Raw genomic sequence first — 19,308 nt, forward strand, 5'->3', positions numbered from 1 at the left:
TAGGTACCAATGATATGGGGCAAAAGAGGATCTGCTGAGGGAATATGAGCAGCTAGGGGGCTAAATTATAAAGCAGAACCAAAAAGATATTAGTGGATTACTACCTGAGCCATGAGCAAATTAACACAGGGTCAACAAGATTGAAGAGGTAAATGTCTGGCTCAAAGATTGGTGTGGGAGAAACTGGTTCAAATTCAGTACTAGGGAAGGAGAAAGCTGTTCCAATGGGTCAGGTTCCACCAGAATCATTATGGGACCAGAGTATTGGTGAATCACATAACTAGCGCTGTGGATAGGGCTTTAAACTAAATAGGGAGGGCTGTGGGTTCAGTTACGTGGAAAATTATGGGAAATGTTAAGGGGACGAGGGCTCAGCAGAGGCTGCTGAAGTTTTCTGGAACAAGTAACCAAACAAAGATAATGGAAAGGGGTCAGGATTATTACTTCCAGCACAACAGATGGAGATAAGAATGAGAAGGGTGGGCAGTCAATGCAGGGCTGAGGGTGCTGTACTTAAATGCACACAGTTTACAAAAGAATTGAGTGTAGGTAACTACAAAGACATGAGGGAGTTGCTGGTCTGAGTTGATTGGGAGGGGAACCTAGCAGGATAGACAGTGAAGCAGCAATGACAGGAATTTCTGGAGTAATTTGGGAGGGACAGCAGAAATTCATCCCAAGGAAGAAGAAACACACTAAGGGGAGGATGAGGCAACCACGACTGACAAGGGAAGCCCGGGACAGCACAAAAGCAAAAGAAAAAACACAGTGTGGTGAAGATTAGTGGGAAGCCAGAGGATTGGGAAGCTTTTAAAAACCAGCAGACGGTAACCAAAAACATTCAGTAAGTGGGAGATGATGAAATATGAGGGTAAGCTAGCTAGTAATATAAAAGAAAATTGCAAGAGTATTTTTTAGATAGGTATGAGACTGGAGAGGTAGTAATGGGGAACAAAAAATTGGCGGAGGAACCAAATAGGGACTTTGCTCGGTTTTCACAGTGGAAGACACCAGCAGCAAACTAGAACTTCAAAGGAGTCAGGGAGCAGAAGTGAGTGTAGTGCCCATTGCTAAAAAGGTGTTTGGGAAGTTAAAAGGTTTGAAGGTGGTTGAATTACCCAGACCAGATGGACTACAACTCAATTCTGAAGGAGATAGCTGAGGAGATTGTAGTGATCTTTCAGGAATCCCTGGACTAGGGAGGATCTCAGAGGACTAGAAAATGTCTAATATAACATCACTGTTAAAGAGGCGAGGGAGACAGAAAACAAGAAATTATAGGCCAGTTAGCCTGCCCTCAGTCACTGATAAGATTTTAGAGTTCGTTGTTAAGGATGAGATTGTGGAGTGCTTGGAACTGCATGCTAAAAAGGGACAGAATTGGCATGGCTTCGTCAAGAAAAGGTCATGCCTGACAAATCTGTTGGAATTCTTTGAGGAGGTAACAAATAAGTTAGATAAAGGAGAGCCAGTGGATGTGATCTTTTTGGGTTTCCAGAAGGCCTTTGACAAGGTGCCGCACAGGAGGTTGGTGCTGCACAGGAGGTTGCTAAGAAAAGAGACAAAAATCAGAAATCATTGAAAGTTCTCGCAACATCTGTGGAGAGAAAACAGAATTAGCGTAATGTGTCCAGTGATCCTTCTTCAGAACTGATTGCAGCTGGAAAAATGTTGGTTTATATGCCAGAGAAGGGATGGTGGGGAGGAGGAAAGATTAAACGATTGGTGGAGATGGAGCCCAGGGAGAGAGAGAGAGAGAGAACAGCTGTTAGACAGACAAAGGAATGGGTAATGGTCAACTTGAGAGAATGGATAGCTGCTCATGGGGACCATTAGTGGCTAACAATGGGCTATTTGTGATAGCAGTGCATGTGATGACAAGGCCTGGTATGTGAGGGTTGGGGTAAGGAGATGGGACAAGGTGCTCCGGCCCCAAAATTATTGAATTTGATATTGAGTCCAGAAGGTTGCAGAGTTCCCAAGTGGAAAGTAAGGTTCTGTTTTTGCAGCTTGCGCTGAATTTCTCTCGAGCACTGTAGCAAGCCAAAGAGAGAGATGTTGGCCAGGAACATGGTGGTGTGTCGAAATGGCAGGCAACAAAAGCTCAGGGTCGTTTTTACAGACAGAACATAGGTGTTCTGCAAAGCGATTGCCCAGTCTGTGCTTCATCTCCGTAATGTAGAGGAAACCACATTATGGCAGTGAATATAGTAGACTAGATTGAGTGAAGTACAGGTAAAGCACTGCTTCACCTGGAAGGTGTGTCTGGGATCTTGAGTATTGAGGAGGGAGGCAGTAACAGACAGGTGTTACACATTCTGCTGTGACATGGGGAGGTGTTGGAAGAGGAGGAGTGGACTATGTTGTCCTAGAAGGAATGGTCCTTGCGGGAGGCTGATGAGGAAGTGAGGGGAACGTGTCTGCTGGTGGCATCCAGCTGGAAGTGGCAGAAATGGCACTTAATGATCCTTTGGATGTGGATGCTGTTGGGATGGTGGGTGAGGACAAGGGGGTGAGCCTATCGTTGTGGGAGGGGAGAGAGGGGGTAAAGTGCGGGAGACTGTTCAGACCCAGCTGAGGGCCCAGTCAATCGCGGTGGTAAGGAATCCTCAGTTGAGGAAGAAGGTGGACATTTTGGAGACCCCTTGTTGAAGTTGGCAACATCGGAACAGAGATATCAACCTAGCTACCATCGGTTCTAGAGAAGGGTCACTGGACTCAAAACAACCTTACATTCTCCCCACATGCTGCTAGACCTGCTGAGTTTTTCCAGCATCTGCAGTTCTTTAGATGTTTTTTTGCTAAGATAAGGGCCCATGGTGTTAGGGGCCAAGGTACTGGCACGGAAAGAAGATTGGCTAAGTGGCAGAAGGCAGAGAATAGGCATAAAGGGCTTTTTTTCAGGATGGCAGCCAATGACTAGTGAAGTCCCACAGGGGTCAGTTTTGGAACCACAACTGTACATGTTATACATTAAAAATCTGGACAAAGAAACTGAGAATGTTGTTGCTACATTTTCAATTGACACATAGATAGCTGAAGGGGCAGGTTGTGTTGAAGCAGGTAGGCTGCAGAAGGACTTGGACAGGCAAGGAGAGTGGACAAAGATGTGGCAGATGAATACAATGTGGGAAAATGTGAATTTAGGCACTTTGGTAGGAGTGAGGTAGGTGTGAGGGGGTGAGAGAGTGTGTGTGTGAGAGAGGAGGTGAGGGAGAGTGTGTGTGTGTGACAGAGAGAGTGTGTGTGAGAGTGTGAGAGAGAGAGTGGGGTGTGTGTGGGGGTGAGGGGGGGGTACAGAGTGTGTGAGAGAGATGGGCTAGAGAGAGTGTGTATGTGTGTGTGTGAGAGAGAGAGAAGGGGTAGAGAGAGTGTGTGTGTGAATGTGAGTGAGAGAGAGGGGGTAGAGACAGTGTGCGTGCGTGTGTGTGAGAGAGTGAGAAAGGGGGGAGAAAGAGTATGCGCGCGAGGGAGAGCGTGCGGTTGAGTGTGTGTGCATGTGCGTGAGGGTGACAGGGGTATAAGTGTGGTGGGGTCACCTGTAGTGCAACGTGAACCCAAGACCCTGGTTGAGGCCGTCCTCGTGGGGACCGAACTTGGCTATCAGCCTCTGCTCGGTGACTCTGCGTTGTTGTGTATCCCGAAGTCCGCCTTGGAGGACATTTACCCAAAGATCCGAGACCAAATGTCCTTGACCGCTGAGGTGTTCTGACTTTTTCCACCCCAGTCCAACACTGGCACCTGCACATCGAGGGCTGTATAAGGCGGTGATCAGACTGCACTTGGAATATTGTGAGTAGTTTTGGGCCCCGTATCTAAGAAAGGATAGGTTGGCATTGGAGAGTCCAGATGAGGTTTACTACAATGATCCCAAGGAATGAAGGGCTTGTCACATGAGGAGCAGTTGAGGACTTGGGTCTATACATGATGGGGTTTAGAAAGATGAAGGGGGGGATCTAATTGAAGCTTACAGAATACTGAGAGGTGTGGATAGAGTGGACATGGAGAAGATATTTCCTCTAATAGGAGAGACTGGGACCCAAGCGAAAGGATGACCCTTTAGAAATTAAATAAGGAGGAATTTCGTGTGCCAGAGGGTAGTGAATTTGGGGAGCTCTTTGCTGCAGACGGCGATGGAGGCCGAGACATGGAGTGTGTTTAAGACAGAGATAGATAGGTTCTTGATTGGTAAGGGGATCAAGGCTTCCAGGGAGAAGGCAGGTGAATGGGGCTAAGAGACAGCCATGAGCATATCGTGGATCAGACTTGATGGGCCGAATAGTCTAATGCTGCTCCTGTAGTTTATGGTCTTATGATCTCCTAGGTTGTTTAAGACAATTTTTGTAGTTTGGTTTTAATTGTAATATTAAAATTCGAAAACTCCAAATAGTTCATTGCATCATGGTGGAATAACCAACCACTGGTTCCTAACTTCACAAAAGCTTGGAAGAGCATTTCAACAACAAAATGAACAAAAACTCTCCTTTTAAAATTTGTTATGTTCATCTGTGGTTCAGTGAGCTATTTTTTGGCTTTAAGTATTGGCAAAACAAACATTGACCAGAAGATAGAGTCTGTTGGTGTGAGGCTGGGAACCTCACACTTATAGACTCTGGCTTCCAGCATCTGCAGTCCTCATTGTCTCCAAGTCATTGAAAACCAACACTGTAAAATCTCTTCTAAGGATGCCCACCTTAAAGAAGTTTTCCTCCTCCCTCCGAAGAGAGCTCAGTGAGTCTCTCTCCCACTGCACTCACCCCGGTTGTTTCCTCTGCCCTGAAGCTAGCTTACAGCCCAATGGCCTCAATGTTGACTTCACCAGCTTCAAAATCCCTCCACCCCAAGCCTTATCTCATGTCCAGCCCTCCACCTGACCTAACCTGTCCATCCTCCTACTCATCTATCCGCTACATCCTTCCCACTGACCAATCACAATAACCCCCTATATGCATCTACCTATCAGCATCTCTCCTACCCTTGCCCCAGCCCTACCCTGTCCCTCTAATTATTTCTGGGTTCCCCTCCTCCTCCCAAGTCCTGACAAAGTGTTTCAACCTGAAACATTTACTTTCCTGCTCCTCTGATGTTGTCTGACCTGCTGTGCTTTTCCAGTCTCATACCTATAGACTCTGGCTTCCAGCATCTGCAGTCCTTATTGTCTCCATTGACCAGAAGAAACTGCTGTGTCTTTACAATTGGTCCACATCTGTGTGACTGCAGCACAATCAGACTTTTTGGAATGTCAATATTGTTGTTTTAGCACATGATAATGTGTTTCCCAGAAAATGTTTCTTTGGACGAACTCTCAAGAATTGGAGCTAAGAGTAAAGTTGCCATAGCCCTAGCTGACCATAGGGCTGCTGTCTTGTTAGAAGGAGAGAGAGAGATGCCTGGTGGTGGTTTAACCTGGGGATCACCATGCCTTGGGTGAGGGGAGAGGTTGAATAGTAGAGTCCTTCATGGTAGCCTCAACTGGTGTGGGAATTGACCCCATGCTTTTTGACATGACTTTGCATTGCAAGCCAGCTATCCAGCCAACTGAGCTAACCCTGTTTATCTGACTGATTTTATAGATATTATTTAGAAGAACCTGCAGGTGTTCAGAAAGTATACACTGAGAAAACTCCGCCACCTACTAAAGTAGTTTACTTTGGAGACACTGAACAAAACATGTGGCACAAAGAAGTACATAACATAACTGAGTTGTAAGTAAATATATGCACGTCAGATTATATTTCTTATTATTTAAAGACATGCATTATAACCGTAAAGTTTACAAAGAGAAGCAATGTAGCTCAGAAAAAGATAAAGCTTACCAGTAAGAACCAAATAAGTAGAATGTCCCCTTTTTCACATTACCCTTACTTTCACTTTATTCTCTCCTTATTCATGGGGGATCACTGTCATCAGAAGCACTGTTTGTGCAATGGGGGAAATCACTGTCATTCAGTGCAGTGTTTGGTTGGGATGGCAGAATGCAGCATGGGCAGGTATAATGATAAATTGGACTCGGAAGCACTTTCTCAACCGAAAGTTAGTAAAATGGTTAAGTATTGATAGGTTGAAATGAGGTCAAGTGGGAGGAAGCTTAGGCAGGAGCATAGACCTGTTGGGCCAAATGGCCTGTTTCTGCACTGTGAAATTTTGTGTAAATTCCATGTGTAGAGGATGCAGAATTCTAACCCTTTGTCTCCACCAGCAGGAGCTGAGCGACATTACAGTTGTTTACAAAATGCACATTAACTTAGTTTATTGAAGACACAAAAACAGTAGTTGCTCGAAAAGCTCAGCAGGACTGGCAGTGTCTGTGAAGAGAAGATCAGAGTTAATGATTTGGGTCTAGTGACCCTTCCTCAGATCAAAATTGGAGTACTGGTGGCACTGCATATCTCTTTTAACATAGCTGTAGAAAACATCTTTTTGAGTAAAATGATGCACAGTATGTAATGTGAGATAAAACAAGCTATTGAGAAGGCATGTAGAGTACTTCCACTTTGATGCTTCCAATAAGGGGATAAACAGTAAAAGCAGACATGCAGATTATGTTTAAAAGTTCACTTGGAATGTGCTCTCATTTAAAATGATTAAATCTATTATCTTTTGAATAGCCAAATAAACTAATACACTGATTATAAAACTTGCTACGTAAATATGTGCCATGGTGATTTGTGTACATTGTTTTAGTATCGCAGCAACACTGCTGTGTGGGAATGATTGATTAATTAAATTTCTTTCTCTTAAGGCCTCTATCCAAACCAGCTAAATTTATTTACTATTTTTTTGAAGATTTTTAAATCCATGTCTTTTCAAAAAAAAACTTTTCAGTTACCATAAAAGGAAAGGAATCCTCATCAATGAAACGTCGGTGCTTGTGTATGCACAGCTTCTCACTGGGCGTCGATACGTATTTGGCCATAATGGTGACGTTACCTTAGAGAAGGAATGGTCAAAGCAAGTACTACCATTTGCTCACCAGACCATTGTGAGGGTACGGATTCAAAAATAAAGAGCTCAGTGCTGCTAATCAAATAATATTTTGCTTTGTTTGTCAGTGTGGTGTTTTAACGCCCTGCTGTGGTGTTATTGGTTCTTTAAGTATAATTTATCTTACTGTGTACAACATGGCTTCCTGGAGAAGTTAAAAATTGTGTTAGATTAAAAGAAGCGGCTTCCAAAGTTAGCAAACAAGTTGTAAACTTGAAGGTAGGGGAGTTTTTTTTAAATCAAAGGGTAACTAAATTGACCAGGAAGGAGAAATTAGAAGTTGAATCTAAACTATTGAAAAATATTAAAGCAGATTTCAAGACCGTCTGCAAGTATGCAAGCAGAAAGGATAGCAAAAGACAACTTGACTGTCCGAGAGGCCGAGGTAGAGAAATTATATTGGGGAATAAGAAAATTGCAGAATTTGTGGCCTAACACATAGCAGATGCAGTATAACGCGGTTAAATGTGAAATGATAAGTTTCAGTGTGAAAAACAGGCATTTAAATGGTGACATCTTGGGAAATATGAATAGACAGAGGAATCTGGGTTAACAGTTAGGGTGGCAAATGGTATATTGGCCTTCCTTGTAAGAGGATGAGTGTTCGGAAGTAGGATGTTCTGCTGTAGTTAAACAGAGCTTTAGTGAGATTGTACCTGGATTACTGTATGCAGTATTGGTCTCCCTACTTAAGAATGGATGTACTTGCAAGAGAGGGAATGCAATGGAAGTTCACAAGGCTGATGCTGGGGTTGTAGAATTGCCCTTTGAGGAAGGACTAGTTCAACTGGGACTGTATTCACTAGAAGGATGAGAGGATATCTGATTGAGGTATATAAATTCTCATAGGACTGGACATAGACTAGATGCATGGAGGATGTTTCCCCTGCTTGGACAGTCGAGAACCAGGGGTCATGGTTTTAGAATACAGAGGAGGCCATTTAGAACTGAGATGAGGAAAAATTTCTTCCCTCAGAGAATGGTCAATCTGTGGAATTTACTACCAGAACGAGCTATGGAGGCTGGGTCATTAAGTTTATTCAAGAAAAGAGATAGGTTTTAAATATTAAAGGTATTTAGCTTTGGAGAGAAAGTGGGTATGTGGCATTGAGATACAGACTCAACCATGATCATATTGAATTTTGGAGTATGGTGAAAGGACTGAATGGCCTGCTCCTCCTAGTTTCTAATTTTCTATGTTCAGCAGATACTTTGTTCTGTGTCACAGGAAAAGACACACAAAACGCAGAAATTGAGGAACCATAGATCTACTGAAAGAGAAACTTTACAGTAATTCATTTTAGTGAAGTTTTTAGGACTAAAATCTGACACATTTCAGTTTCTGATGACCTACGTCTGAGAGTTTTAGGAGATGGTCATATGATGGTAAATGCAGAGAATACAAAAAGCTGAATCAATAAATTGGAATTAGTTGTTGTAGATAAAATAACTTACATATAAATTACTTAAATGAAGGGAGATATTATAATATAGTCAAGACCCAAAGCTAGGTGGGAGCGTAAGTTGTAAGGAGCATATAAAGAAGCTACAAGGAGAAAGAGATGATTCAGATGACTGGGAAAGAATGTGACAGTTGGGGTCGACAGAGTGAAATTGGAAAAATGGAATATTTCTTAAAGAATGGAAAACTGGTGAATGTTTGTATTCAAAGTGATTTGGATGTGCTCTCTAACACAGAAAGACAAATGATATTTTTATTGCAAGGAATTTGGAGATTAAAAGTTAGAAAGGCTTACTGCAATTAACTGAGGCTTTGGCAAGACTACATGGACTATTGTATATAGTTCTGGCCTCTTACCTGTGGAATGTTCTTTTTGGATTAGTGCAACAATGGTTCATTGGATTGTAAAGATTGGGCCAAAATTTAACATGTAGAATTATTAGAGATAACTCATTTCCAGAACCTGGAATCATAATCACAGGGTAGGAAAGTTGACCATTTCAGACTGAGATGTGCATTCACCTCTTTATTCAGAGGGTTGAATCTTTGGATTCTCTAGTGCAAAGATCTGTGAATGTTCAGTTGCAGAGCATTTTCAAGACAGACATTGATAGATCATTGAGCATTAACGGAATGAAGGGATATGGTGATAGAGTAGGAGGCCATGATCATACTGAATAGTGGATTAGGTTTGAGGGGTCGTATGGCCTGCTCCTTATGTTTAATTGATGGATTGTAATTCTGATTGTGAAAATTATGAATTGTTTGAAAGTGATTTAATAATCTCTAAATTAACATCTTTTTTTCAGAACCTTAAATCATTTGATTCCAGTTTCTCTCACTTCAGTTCATTGGATGAATTGTTTCCACCCAGAATTAAGGTCTTCATGATGGGAACACCCTACTATGGCTGCATGGGCGAGGTCAGTTCATTTTGAAACAGGAATTCTAAAATTCTGTGGAGTATTTGTAGTTATAATGAAGATGTACATACTTTGAGAAGTGGTTGTTGAGTTGATCGTAAAGCTGGTAAGTTTGTTTGCCGATGTTTTGTCATCATACTAAGTAACATCATCAGTGCGCCTCCGGTGAAGCATTGGTGTTCTGCTGCTTGCTATTTATGTGTCTCTGCTTCTTGGGGTGGGTGGCATCACTTCTGGATTTGCTTCTTAGTGGTTGGTATATGGGGTCCGGCTCTACATGTTTGTTAATTGGTTTCCAGTTTGAGTGCCGGGCCTCCAGGAATTCTCGTACATGTCTTTGGTTGGCTTGTCCTAGGATGGCTACGTTGTCCCAGTCGAATTGGTGTCCCTCTTTGTCCATGTGTATTGAAATGAGTGATAGTTGGTCATGTCTCTTGGTAGCTAGTTGGTGTTCATGAATCCTGATGGCTAGTTTCCTTTCGGTTTGCCCTATGTATTGTATTGGGCCATCTTTGCATGGTATCTTGTAAATAATGTTGATTCTGTTAGTTGTGGTTGTCGGATCCTTTATTCTTTTCAGTAGCTGTCGTAGCGTAGCTGTCGGTTTGTGGGCTACCATGATTCCTAGAGGGTGGAGTAATCTGGTGGTCATTTCTGATATGTTCTTAATGTATGGAAGGGTGACTAATGTCTCTGGGCGTGTTGTGCCTTCCTGTTGTGGTCTGTTGTGTAGGTATCGGTGGACTACGCTTTTCAGGTAACTGTTGTTTCTAAAGACGCTGTATAGGTGTCCTTCCTTGGGTTTGCGCAGCTCCAAGATGCTGCAGTGTGTTGCGGCTCACTTGAACAGAGCTTTGATGCAGCTCTGTTTGTGGGTATTGGGATGATTGCTATTGTAGTTGAGTACCTGATCTGTACAGGTAGCCTTTCTGTGTGCGCTGGCCTGGAGCTCACCATTGGCCTAACATTCAACCCATTATGTCCAGGGAGGGAAGTCTGTTGTTATTCTTCTTTTCCCTGGTGAATTTTATGCTGGTGAAGATGTTGTTCATGAGTAGATGGGTTTCCTCCAGTTTAGAGTGTTTGATAATGGCAAAGGTATCATCCACATAGCAGATCCATAGTTTTGGTTGGATGGGGGGAAGGGCTGCATTATGGCTTCTGCTACTAATCCTGATATCGGTGATGCATGGGTGTTCCGTTGATATGTCCATATACCTTGCTGTTGAAGGTGAAGTGGGTTGTGAGGCACAGATCCAGTAGTTCGAAGGTGTTTTTACTGATGGTGTTAGTGTTGTCGGGTGTCTGTATCCCTGGTCTGTCTAGTAGTCAGGATAGTGTTTCCTTAGCTAGGGGGGATGTTTATGGAGGTAAGTAGTGCAGTCATGTGTAAAGAGACCACGCTGTTGTCCTCATCTATCCTGGTGTCCTTGATGATGTTGAGGAATTCTTGGGCAGAGTGGATCGAGTGGTTTGAGCCATCTACTAAGTGTTTCAGTCTCCTTTGTAGTTCTTTCACTAGTCTGTATGTTGGTGTAGCTGGAAGTGAGACTATGGGTCTGAGGGCCATGAGCCATCCTAGGACAAACCAAGCAAAGACATGCACAAGAATTTCTGCAGGCCTGACACTCAAACCGGAACTCTATTAACAAACACATAGAGCTGGACCCCATACACCAACCACCTAAGAAGTAAATCTGGAAGTGATGCCACCCACCCCAGCAAACCGAGACACACAAATAGCAAGCAGGACAGAACACTGACGTTTCACCGGAGGTGCTCTGATGATGTTACCTAGTATGGTGACGAAACATCTGCAAACAAACTTACCAGCTCAGCGAGTAAGTCAACAACCCGAGCTACAAATCTTCTCAAAAACCTTGAATACTTGAGAAATTTACTAGTTGTTTGAAAGTTCCATGATTAAGCTTGCTAGTTTTTAATTTCAAAAAAATCATTACTTTCTTCTTTCAGTGCTTCAGTGGGTATACAGGGTGAATAAAAGTCTCATTTGAGAGAGACAGCTGGTGGCAGTTTAACCTGAGGGTCACCACATCTCAGGCAAAGGGAGAGGTTGAGAAGCAGAGTCCTTCATTGAAACTTCAGTTTGTGAGCTGGTGCAGGAAGTGAACCCATGCTGTTGGCATCACTCTGTGTATCCATTCAGCCGACTGAGCTAAACAGACCCCCAAGTCTGAATAACTGAGTCTCAAAACCCTGAGAGGCCGTACTTTCAATTGCCACCCTTTTGATCTTGAGTGGAGCACTTGCATATGTGCAGCAGAAGGTAAATCCGCTTTTGGAATCAAAAACAAAAATTTTTGGAAAGCTCCGCAGGTCTGGTAGCACCGGTGGAGAGAAATCAGCGTTAATGTTTTGGGTTGAGTGATCCTTCCTCAGACGACCTCTGATTTCTCTCCACGAATGCTGCCAGATCTGGTGAGCTTTTGCAGCAATTTCTGTTTTTGTTTCTGATTTACACTTCTTTTGGTTTTCATTTTTGGAATATAGGAGTGGGGGCTGGGATGAGGGGGCATTCATCTCTGGTTCCTGATAACTGTGTTGAAACTCTGTGGAATGATGCTGGGGAAAAGGATATTGACCAGCATGGTGTCTCCTTGTAAATAGAGCCTGGCAGTGTTCACTGAAGAACTTGTGTGAATTGTTATCATGTCAGCAAGGTATTGATATAGAATCCTTACCAGTGGGACTGTATTTCAGCAATGGACTCCAATCGTAATATGCCAGTCTATTTAGTAACAATTATGCATGAATAGTTTGTACTCTGTATTAGCGTTACATGGATTGACAAAATTGAGTTTGTACATGAACAAGCAGATGGGAACAACTTCTGAATGTTTGGGACATTATTACATAAACATCTCACTTAGAATGAATTACTTTTGAAGTGTCATGACATTGACTTGGATAGGCTCATGTGACAGCAATACCGTACACAACAAAACCCAGTCCACTGAGTGTAGAGTGTGCTAAGCGGTCTTCATTCATTTGGGCAGGAATTTGTGATTGAGTTTCATGTCTCATTAGTAGGTTGGTGTCACTGACAGCACAGTGTTCACTAAAATACATTGGTATGCTATGATGTGCTTGCAATGTTTTTACTCCAAAACAAAAATGCTTTCAACAAAGCCACCTGACATTCTGCTTTGAACATGAGTGAATTTATTTTCAGTTCTATGCTAGTTTGGTCAGGTAGTAAGATTTTCACCTGAGTGAAATGATTGAGGTATAACCTCCATTCCAAGACTTGGATACATAATCAAAGGTGAAACAGTGCTGCTGTATTATTGTAGAGTGATATCTTTCAAATCTTTTGCCCAACACTACCTGAACAGATTTTACTCATCATTTCTCATGTTGCTATTTGTAGGATCTTGCTGTGATTGAATTGACTACTGTTTCACTCTAGAGCAGTGACGGCATCTCAGGAAGTAATTAATTTGATGCACATTGTATTAGTTTTAAATGCAACCTTTTTATCTTCCGTCTATGACAATTACCAATTATAACCATTTTTTTTACGTGGATTGTAAGCCTGTAAAATGAGACACATCACGGTAAGAACATGCTTGTGATATATTCTGAATCTAAAATTGCACGTGAAGATATAGCTTGAATATCTTGATAGGTTCAAGACTCTTCTGATGTTGTGAAAGATGGCCGAATCCGTGTGGTTTTCACTGTTCCTTTGGAGCCACAGCTAGATGGTATCATACAAAACCAGCACGTAAGTACAAGATGTTAATTTGCAGACTGTCAGTATAGTCCACTATCAATATAATGTCTTTTTGCAAAGTTGTTCGACTCAAAATTTCTGCTCAGCTATGGTAACCTCATAGATGTGACAGTTAAAATGCGGAAAATTCTTTCCCACAATGGGATTTAATGGCTTTTGGATTTCATCTGAGGTCTTGCTCGTTTATTTTGTTGTTTAAAAGTTGCACAGTTCCATTGTAAGCATATGTAAATTTGCACAAAAGTTTGCAAGAGACAATCATGCTTCACCCGGACCAAAAGACAGCTATGAGAAAGAAGCGTAGAAAATACAAATAGGAGTAGGCCATTTGGCCCTTCAAGCCTCCTCCACCATTCATTATGACCATGGCTGATCGTCCAGTACAGTTCCCTGTTCCTGCTTTCTCCCCCAACCTTTTGACCCCTTTAGCCCTCAGAAATGTATCTGTTTCCTTCTTAAAAACATTTAATTTTTTGGCCTCAACCACTTCTATGGTAGAGAATTCCACTGTCTCACCACTCTCTGGGTGAAGAATTTTCTCCTCATCTCAGTCCTAAATCAGTTACCCTTGCATTAGACTGTGAACCCTGATTCTGGATTTCATTGGGAACATTCTTCCTGCATTAGCCTGTTTAGTCCTTTTGTAAGTTTATCTATGTGAGTCCCCTTCCTTCTACTAAACTCCACTGAAGATACTCCGAACTGAACCTGTCTCGATTCAAACATCAGCCTTGCCATCCCAAGAATCAGTTTGGTAAACCTCTGTTGCACTCACTCAATAGCCACATCATCCTTCCTCAGAAAAGGAGACCAAACCTGTACATGGTACTCCAAGTGTGATCTCACCAAGACCCTGTACAACTGCAATAAGACATCCCTGCTCCTATACTCGAATCCTCTTCCTGTGAAACCAGCATACCATTCACTCTCTTGACTGCCTGCTGTATCTTCCTATTTGTTCCCATTAACATGGAGACTGTACCACTCCGATTAAACATCTAAACACATTGTCCATGTACTAATTCTTCAATCATTTCCTTGATTTTATTCTAATCATTCTTGCAACTTGAAGCATGACTCTTTATTTCAAGTATTTGCAAAATGGAAAATAAAATTGATTAATTCCTTTTTGACCCAGCCATTTCATGTCTAAGAGTATTTTATTTTGCAATTGTTTCAGAAATATTCCACAAAATATAACCCTGGTTATGTTTTGGCCAGTCGACTTGGAGTTACTGGGTATCTTGTGTCAAGGTTAACAGGAAGTTTGTTTATTGGGAGAGGATCAAAGCAAAAGTAAGCATGCCTTCTTTGATACTTCCTATGTGCTTTCTGTTGTTTTTGTATTGCATGTTGTATTCACAGAACCACCTCCTGTTTCGTCAATCTCAATGCCATTTTGAACAGTATTTCAATACTGCAGAGCTTTAATCTGATCAGTTGCTTTCGGGATCACTTAAGCCTTGTCTGTGGAATAATCTTTCGGCAGTTTTGGTATGCTTTGGTTCTGAGAAACCTCAGGTGGTCACCTCATTGTTAGCAATGCTTGGTTCTGGCATGTTCTTCCACTCTACACAAAGTTCGTTCCTGGATTGGTGGCAACGGTAGAGTGAGGGAAAGTGCTTGACTGTGAGATTATGGGTTGTGGTTGAATACAATTCTGCTGTTGACGATGGTCCACAACACCCCTTCAGCTGCTGGCGATGGTCCACAACACCCCTTCAGCTGCTGGCGATGGTCCGCAACACCTCTTCTGCTGCTTGCGAAGGTCTGCAACACCTCTTCTGCTGCTGGCGATGGTCCGCAACACCTCTAAAAGATTCCTAGTTTTGAGCTGCTGAATTCTCTTCCACTTAGTATGGTAGTAGGGGCACGCATCAAGATGGAGAGCCTCTTCTGAAAGAAGAAGAGTCGCCATAGTCTTACCAGACCATAGCACTGCTCTGTTATTGGAGAGAGGGAGGATCGGTGGTGACTTAACCTGAGGCGAGGGGAAAGATTGAGAAGGTGAATTCTTCACAGTACCATCAACCAATGCAGGAATTGAACCCATTCTGTTGGCATCATCCTACAATGCAAACCAGCCATTCAGCCAACTGAGCTAACTTCACTGCAGAGTCTTTGTGGAGATGGTCATTCTTGCCAATAATGTCATGGACAGATAAATTGTGACGGGTAGATTGGTGAGGAAGATGCCCAAGAGGTTGGTTCTCTCATCACCTGCCACACGCCCATGATGGCGCAATGTACTTCACGGCAAGGCTAATTTAGTTCAGGCCAATCTTTATGGATGTTGAATCTCCGAGCCAGAGTACAATGTGTGCTCTTGTAGCGTCTTAGAGTCGTACAGCATGGAAACAGACCCTTCGGTCCACCCAGTCCATGCCAAACTTAACCCCAAACTAAACCAGTCCCACCTGCCTACTCCTGGCCCATGTCCCTCCAAACTTTTCCTATTCATGTATCTATCCAAATGTCATTATAACTTGTAATTGTAGTTGCAACCACCACTTTGCCAGGAAGTTCATTCCACACGCGAACCACCCTCTGTGTTAAACATTTGCCTCATGTCTTTTTTGAATCTCTCTCCACTCACCTTAAATGTGCCTCCTAGTCTTGAAATCCCCCATTCTAGGGAAAAGACAACTACCATTAACTTTATCTATACCTTTCATTATTTTATAAACTTCTGTCAGGTCACCTCTCAACCTCGTACGCTCCAGTGAGAAAAGTCCCAGCCTACCCAGCCTTTCTTTATAACTCAAAACTTCCACACCTGGCAACATCCTGGTAAATCTCTTCTGAACCCTCTACAGTTTAATAATATCCTTCCTATAACTGGGGACCAGAACCGGCCACAGTATCCCAGAATAGGCCTCGCCAATGTTCTGTACAACCTCAACATGACATCCCAACTCTGATGCTCAAATGACTGAGCAACGAAGGCAAGCGTGCCAAACACCTTTTTAACCATCTTGCCTATATGTGACGCAAACTTCAAAGAATTATGTACCTGCACCCCTGGGTCTCTCTATTCTACAAGACTACCCAAAGTTCGTACCTTCTATTTTTTCTAATGGGTGTCGTTCCATATGAAGGAGCTGAGTGGAGGTGGTAGGTGGTGACCAGCAGGAGGTTTTCATGTCCCTGTTTGACCTGATGCCAGGAGATGTCCTGGGATTTAGAGTTCATGTCAACGACACTCAGGGCCACTCCTTCCTGACTTTATACTGCTGGTCACCACTTCTGGTGAGCCTATTCTGCTGAAGACACAGGTCATAGCCAGAGCTGGTAATAAATGAGCTTGGAAGGTTTACTGAAAGGTGTGTAATCGTCAGTGTGTTCTGTGAAAGAAGTATAAGGAGACAGTTAAAACACAGGATTCTACTCACAAATTATTTTGAAGAAATTGCAATGCATGATGGGACTCTCAGCTGCATTTATAAATATAGTTAATTGAGTTTTGGGTGTTGGTTAGCTCAGGTGGCTTCATAGCTAGCATGCCGTTCAGAGTAATGTTAACAATGTAGATTCAACTCTTGTTCCAGCTGTGAGCAATTTTGGACCTGTCCCCTCACCCTGCCCCTGAGAATGGGAGGCAGTGGTTTCTGACAAGAACTGCCAATAAAGTGCCTGAGAATGAAATGTCATCAATGTGCCAAGGATCTGTCTTCATCCAGAGACTCATACCAAAACCAATTAAATTTGAAGTGAATCCTTAGGCTGCAATTGCAATGTATAAATACTACTTGGTATAATCCATTTAATACCTTCATTTTACCAGTCCTCTTGGAGAACAGAAAATAAATGTGGGCCTGAATCTGAAGTTCAATAAGAAGAATGAAGAAGTACCTGGTTACACAAAGAAAGTTGGGAATGAATGGCTATATTCTTCTGCAGTTGAAGAGATTCTGAATGAATATCTAGAAAGGTAAATTATTTGTATTGTATGTTATTCTTTTTAGTAATTGTAAGACTGCAAGACATAGGAGCAGAATTAGGTCATTCAGCCCATTTGAGTCTGTCCTGCCATTTGATCGTGGCTGATATGTTTCTCAACCTCATTCTCTTATCTATCTCTATCTTAAATACACCCAATGACTTGGCTCCACAGATTCACCACCCTCTGACCGAAGAAATTCCTTATCATTTCAGTTCTGTAGGGTCATCCCTCTACACTGAGGCTATGCCTTCGGGCGCTAATCTTTCCTACGAAAGGAAATGTCTTCTCCACGTCCACTGTATCCAGGCTTCTCAGTATTGTGTAAGTTTCAATAAGATTCCCCCATCCTTCTAAACTCCATCACATACAGATCTGGAGTCCTCAACCGCTACTGATATGACAAGCCCTTCATCCTGGCATCATTTTTGTAAACCTCCTGTGGACGCCCTCCAAAGCCAGCTCATCCTTCCTTAGAGACAGGGCCCAAAACTGCTCACAGTATTTCAAATAGTGTCTGACCAGAGCCTAATACAGTACATCTCTACTCTTGTATTCCAGCCCTCATGAAATGAATGCTAGCATTGCATTTACCTTCCTAACTGCCAACTGAACCTGCATGTTAACCTGAAGAGAATCCTGAACTAGTGCATAGCCTGTCACTTTCCCACATTGTATTCCATTTGCCCACTCTCCTAGCCTGTCCAAATCCTTCTGCAGCCTCCCCACATCCTCAACACTACCTATACCTATCTTTGTATCATCTGCAAACTTAGAACAATGCCCTCAGTTCCTTCATCCACATCTTAATATATAACGTGAATTGTTGTGGTCCTAACATGAGCCCCTGCGGAACTCCAGTAGTCACCAACTGCCAACCTGAAAAAAAAACCTTTACTCTCTGCCTTCTGCCAGTCAGCCAATCCTCTACCGTGCCAGTAACTTGAGAGTTATAGAGCCATAGAGCTGTACAGCACAGAAACAGACCCTTCAGTCCAACTTGTCCATGCTGACCACATATCCTAAATTAATCTACTGCCATTTACTAGCATTTGGCCCATATCCTTCTTAAACCCTATTCATATACTCAAGCAAATGCCTTTTAAATGTTGTAATCGTACCAGCCTCCACTACTTCCTCCGGCAACTCATTCCATATATGCACTGCCCTCTGCGTGATAAAGTTGCTCCTTACGCCCCTTTTAAATCTTTCCCCTCACACCTTAAACCGATGCCTTCTGGTTTTGGATTCCCCCATCCTGGGATACAGACCTTGCCCATCGACCCTATCCATGCTCCTCATGATTTTATAAACCTCCATAAGGTCACCCCTCAGCCTCCGATGGTCCAGGGAAAATAGCTCCAGCCTACTCAGCCTCTCCCTATAGCTCAAACCCTGCAACCCTGACAACATCCTCGTAAATCTTTTCTGAACCTTTGCACACAGTATTTCAATAGTGGCCTAAAGAATGGCCTGTACAGCTGCAACATGACCTCCCTGCGTGGGCTGTTATCGTATTTAGCAGCCTCCTGGGTGACATGTTGTCAAAAGGACTTCTGAAAATCCAAATAGGTCACATCTATTGGTTGTCCTTTATCTAACTTGCTGGTTACCTCTTCAAAGATTCTGACAGATTTGGCAGCATCTGTGAAGGAAAAAACAGAGTTAATATTTTGGGTCCGTTCTGAGGAACCGTCACCGGACCCGAAATGTTAACTCTGTCTTTAACTTCACTGATGCTGCCAGACCTGCTGAGCTTTTCCAGCAACTTTGTTTTTGTTCCTGATTTACAGCATCCGCAGTTCTTTCGGTTTTTATTCCGACTGATATGTCAGGCAATACCTCTCCTTGACTCAGCCCTATTTTACCGTGCACTTCCAAGGACTCTGCAATCTCATCCTTAATAATGGACTCTAAAATCTTATCAATGAGCAAAGTCAGGCTTAACCAGCTTATAGTTTCCTGTCTTCAGTCTTACCTTATTTATCTGGTGCAACATGCTTCATGTAATCAAAGGTGTGCTTTTGTAGGACTAGAACCGTATAGGCACCCAGTTACAACATTGAATCCAAACCTCATCTAAAATTTGATTACTGATGTAAGGCAGGATTCAACAGTTCTTAAGTACTCCACACACTGGAGGACTTAGTCCATAGTACTATATTCGTATTATGATGACTGAAGGGATGCATCGCAGCTGGTATTATCAGGATTCTCACTACAACTAGCCAATATGCTTAAA

The 19,308-nt window shown here is 42.7% G+C and overlaps 1 protein-coding gene across 1 annotated transcript in view; it reads left to right on the forward strand.

Annotated features, from left to right (window-relative positions):
- The window catches only part of xrn1 (5'-3' exoribonuclease 1), a 54,152-nt gene extending 37,091 nt beyond the window's left edge, over positions 1–17,061 (forward strand). The window contains exons 19-24 of the mRNA XM_048604485.1: positions 5,574–5,705; positions 6,826–6,988; positions 9,256–9,369; positions 13,019–13,117; positions 14,307–14,422; positions 16,911–17,061. Of these exons, the coding sequence (XP_048460442.1) occupies positions 5,574–5,705; positions 6,826–6,988; positions 9,256–9,369; positions 13,019–13,117; positions 14,307–14,422; positions 16,911–17,061 (775 nt within the window). The remainder of the gene's footprint in view (positions 1–5,573; positions 5,706–6,825; positions 6,989–9,255; positions 9,370–13,018; positions 13,118–14,306; positions 14,423–16,910) is intronic.
- Positions 17,062–19,308: the final 2,247 nt, after the last annotated feature.

Source organism: Rhincodon typus, chromosome 13 (genome assembly GCF_021869965.1).
Source record: "Rhincodon typus isolate 14 chromosome 13, sRhiTyp1.1, whole genome shotgun sequence".
Lineage (NCBI taxonomy): Eukaryota > Metazoa > Chordata > Chondrichthyes > Orectolobiformes > Rhincodontidae > Rhincodon > Rhincodon typus.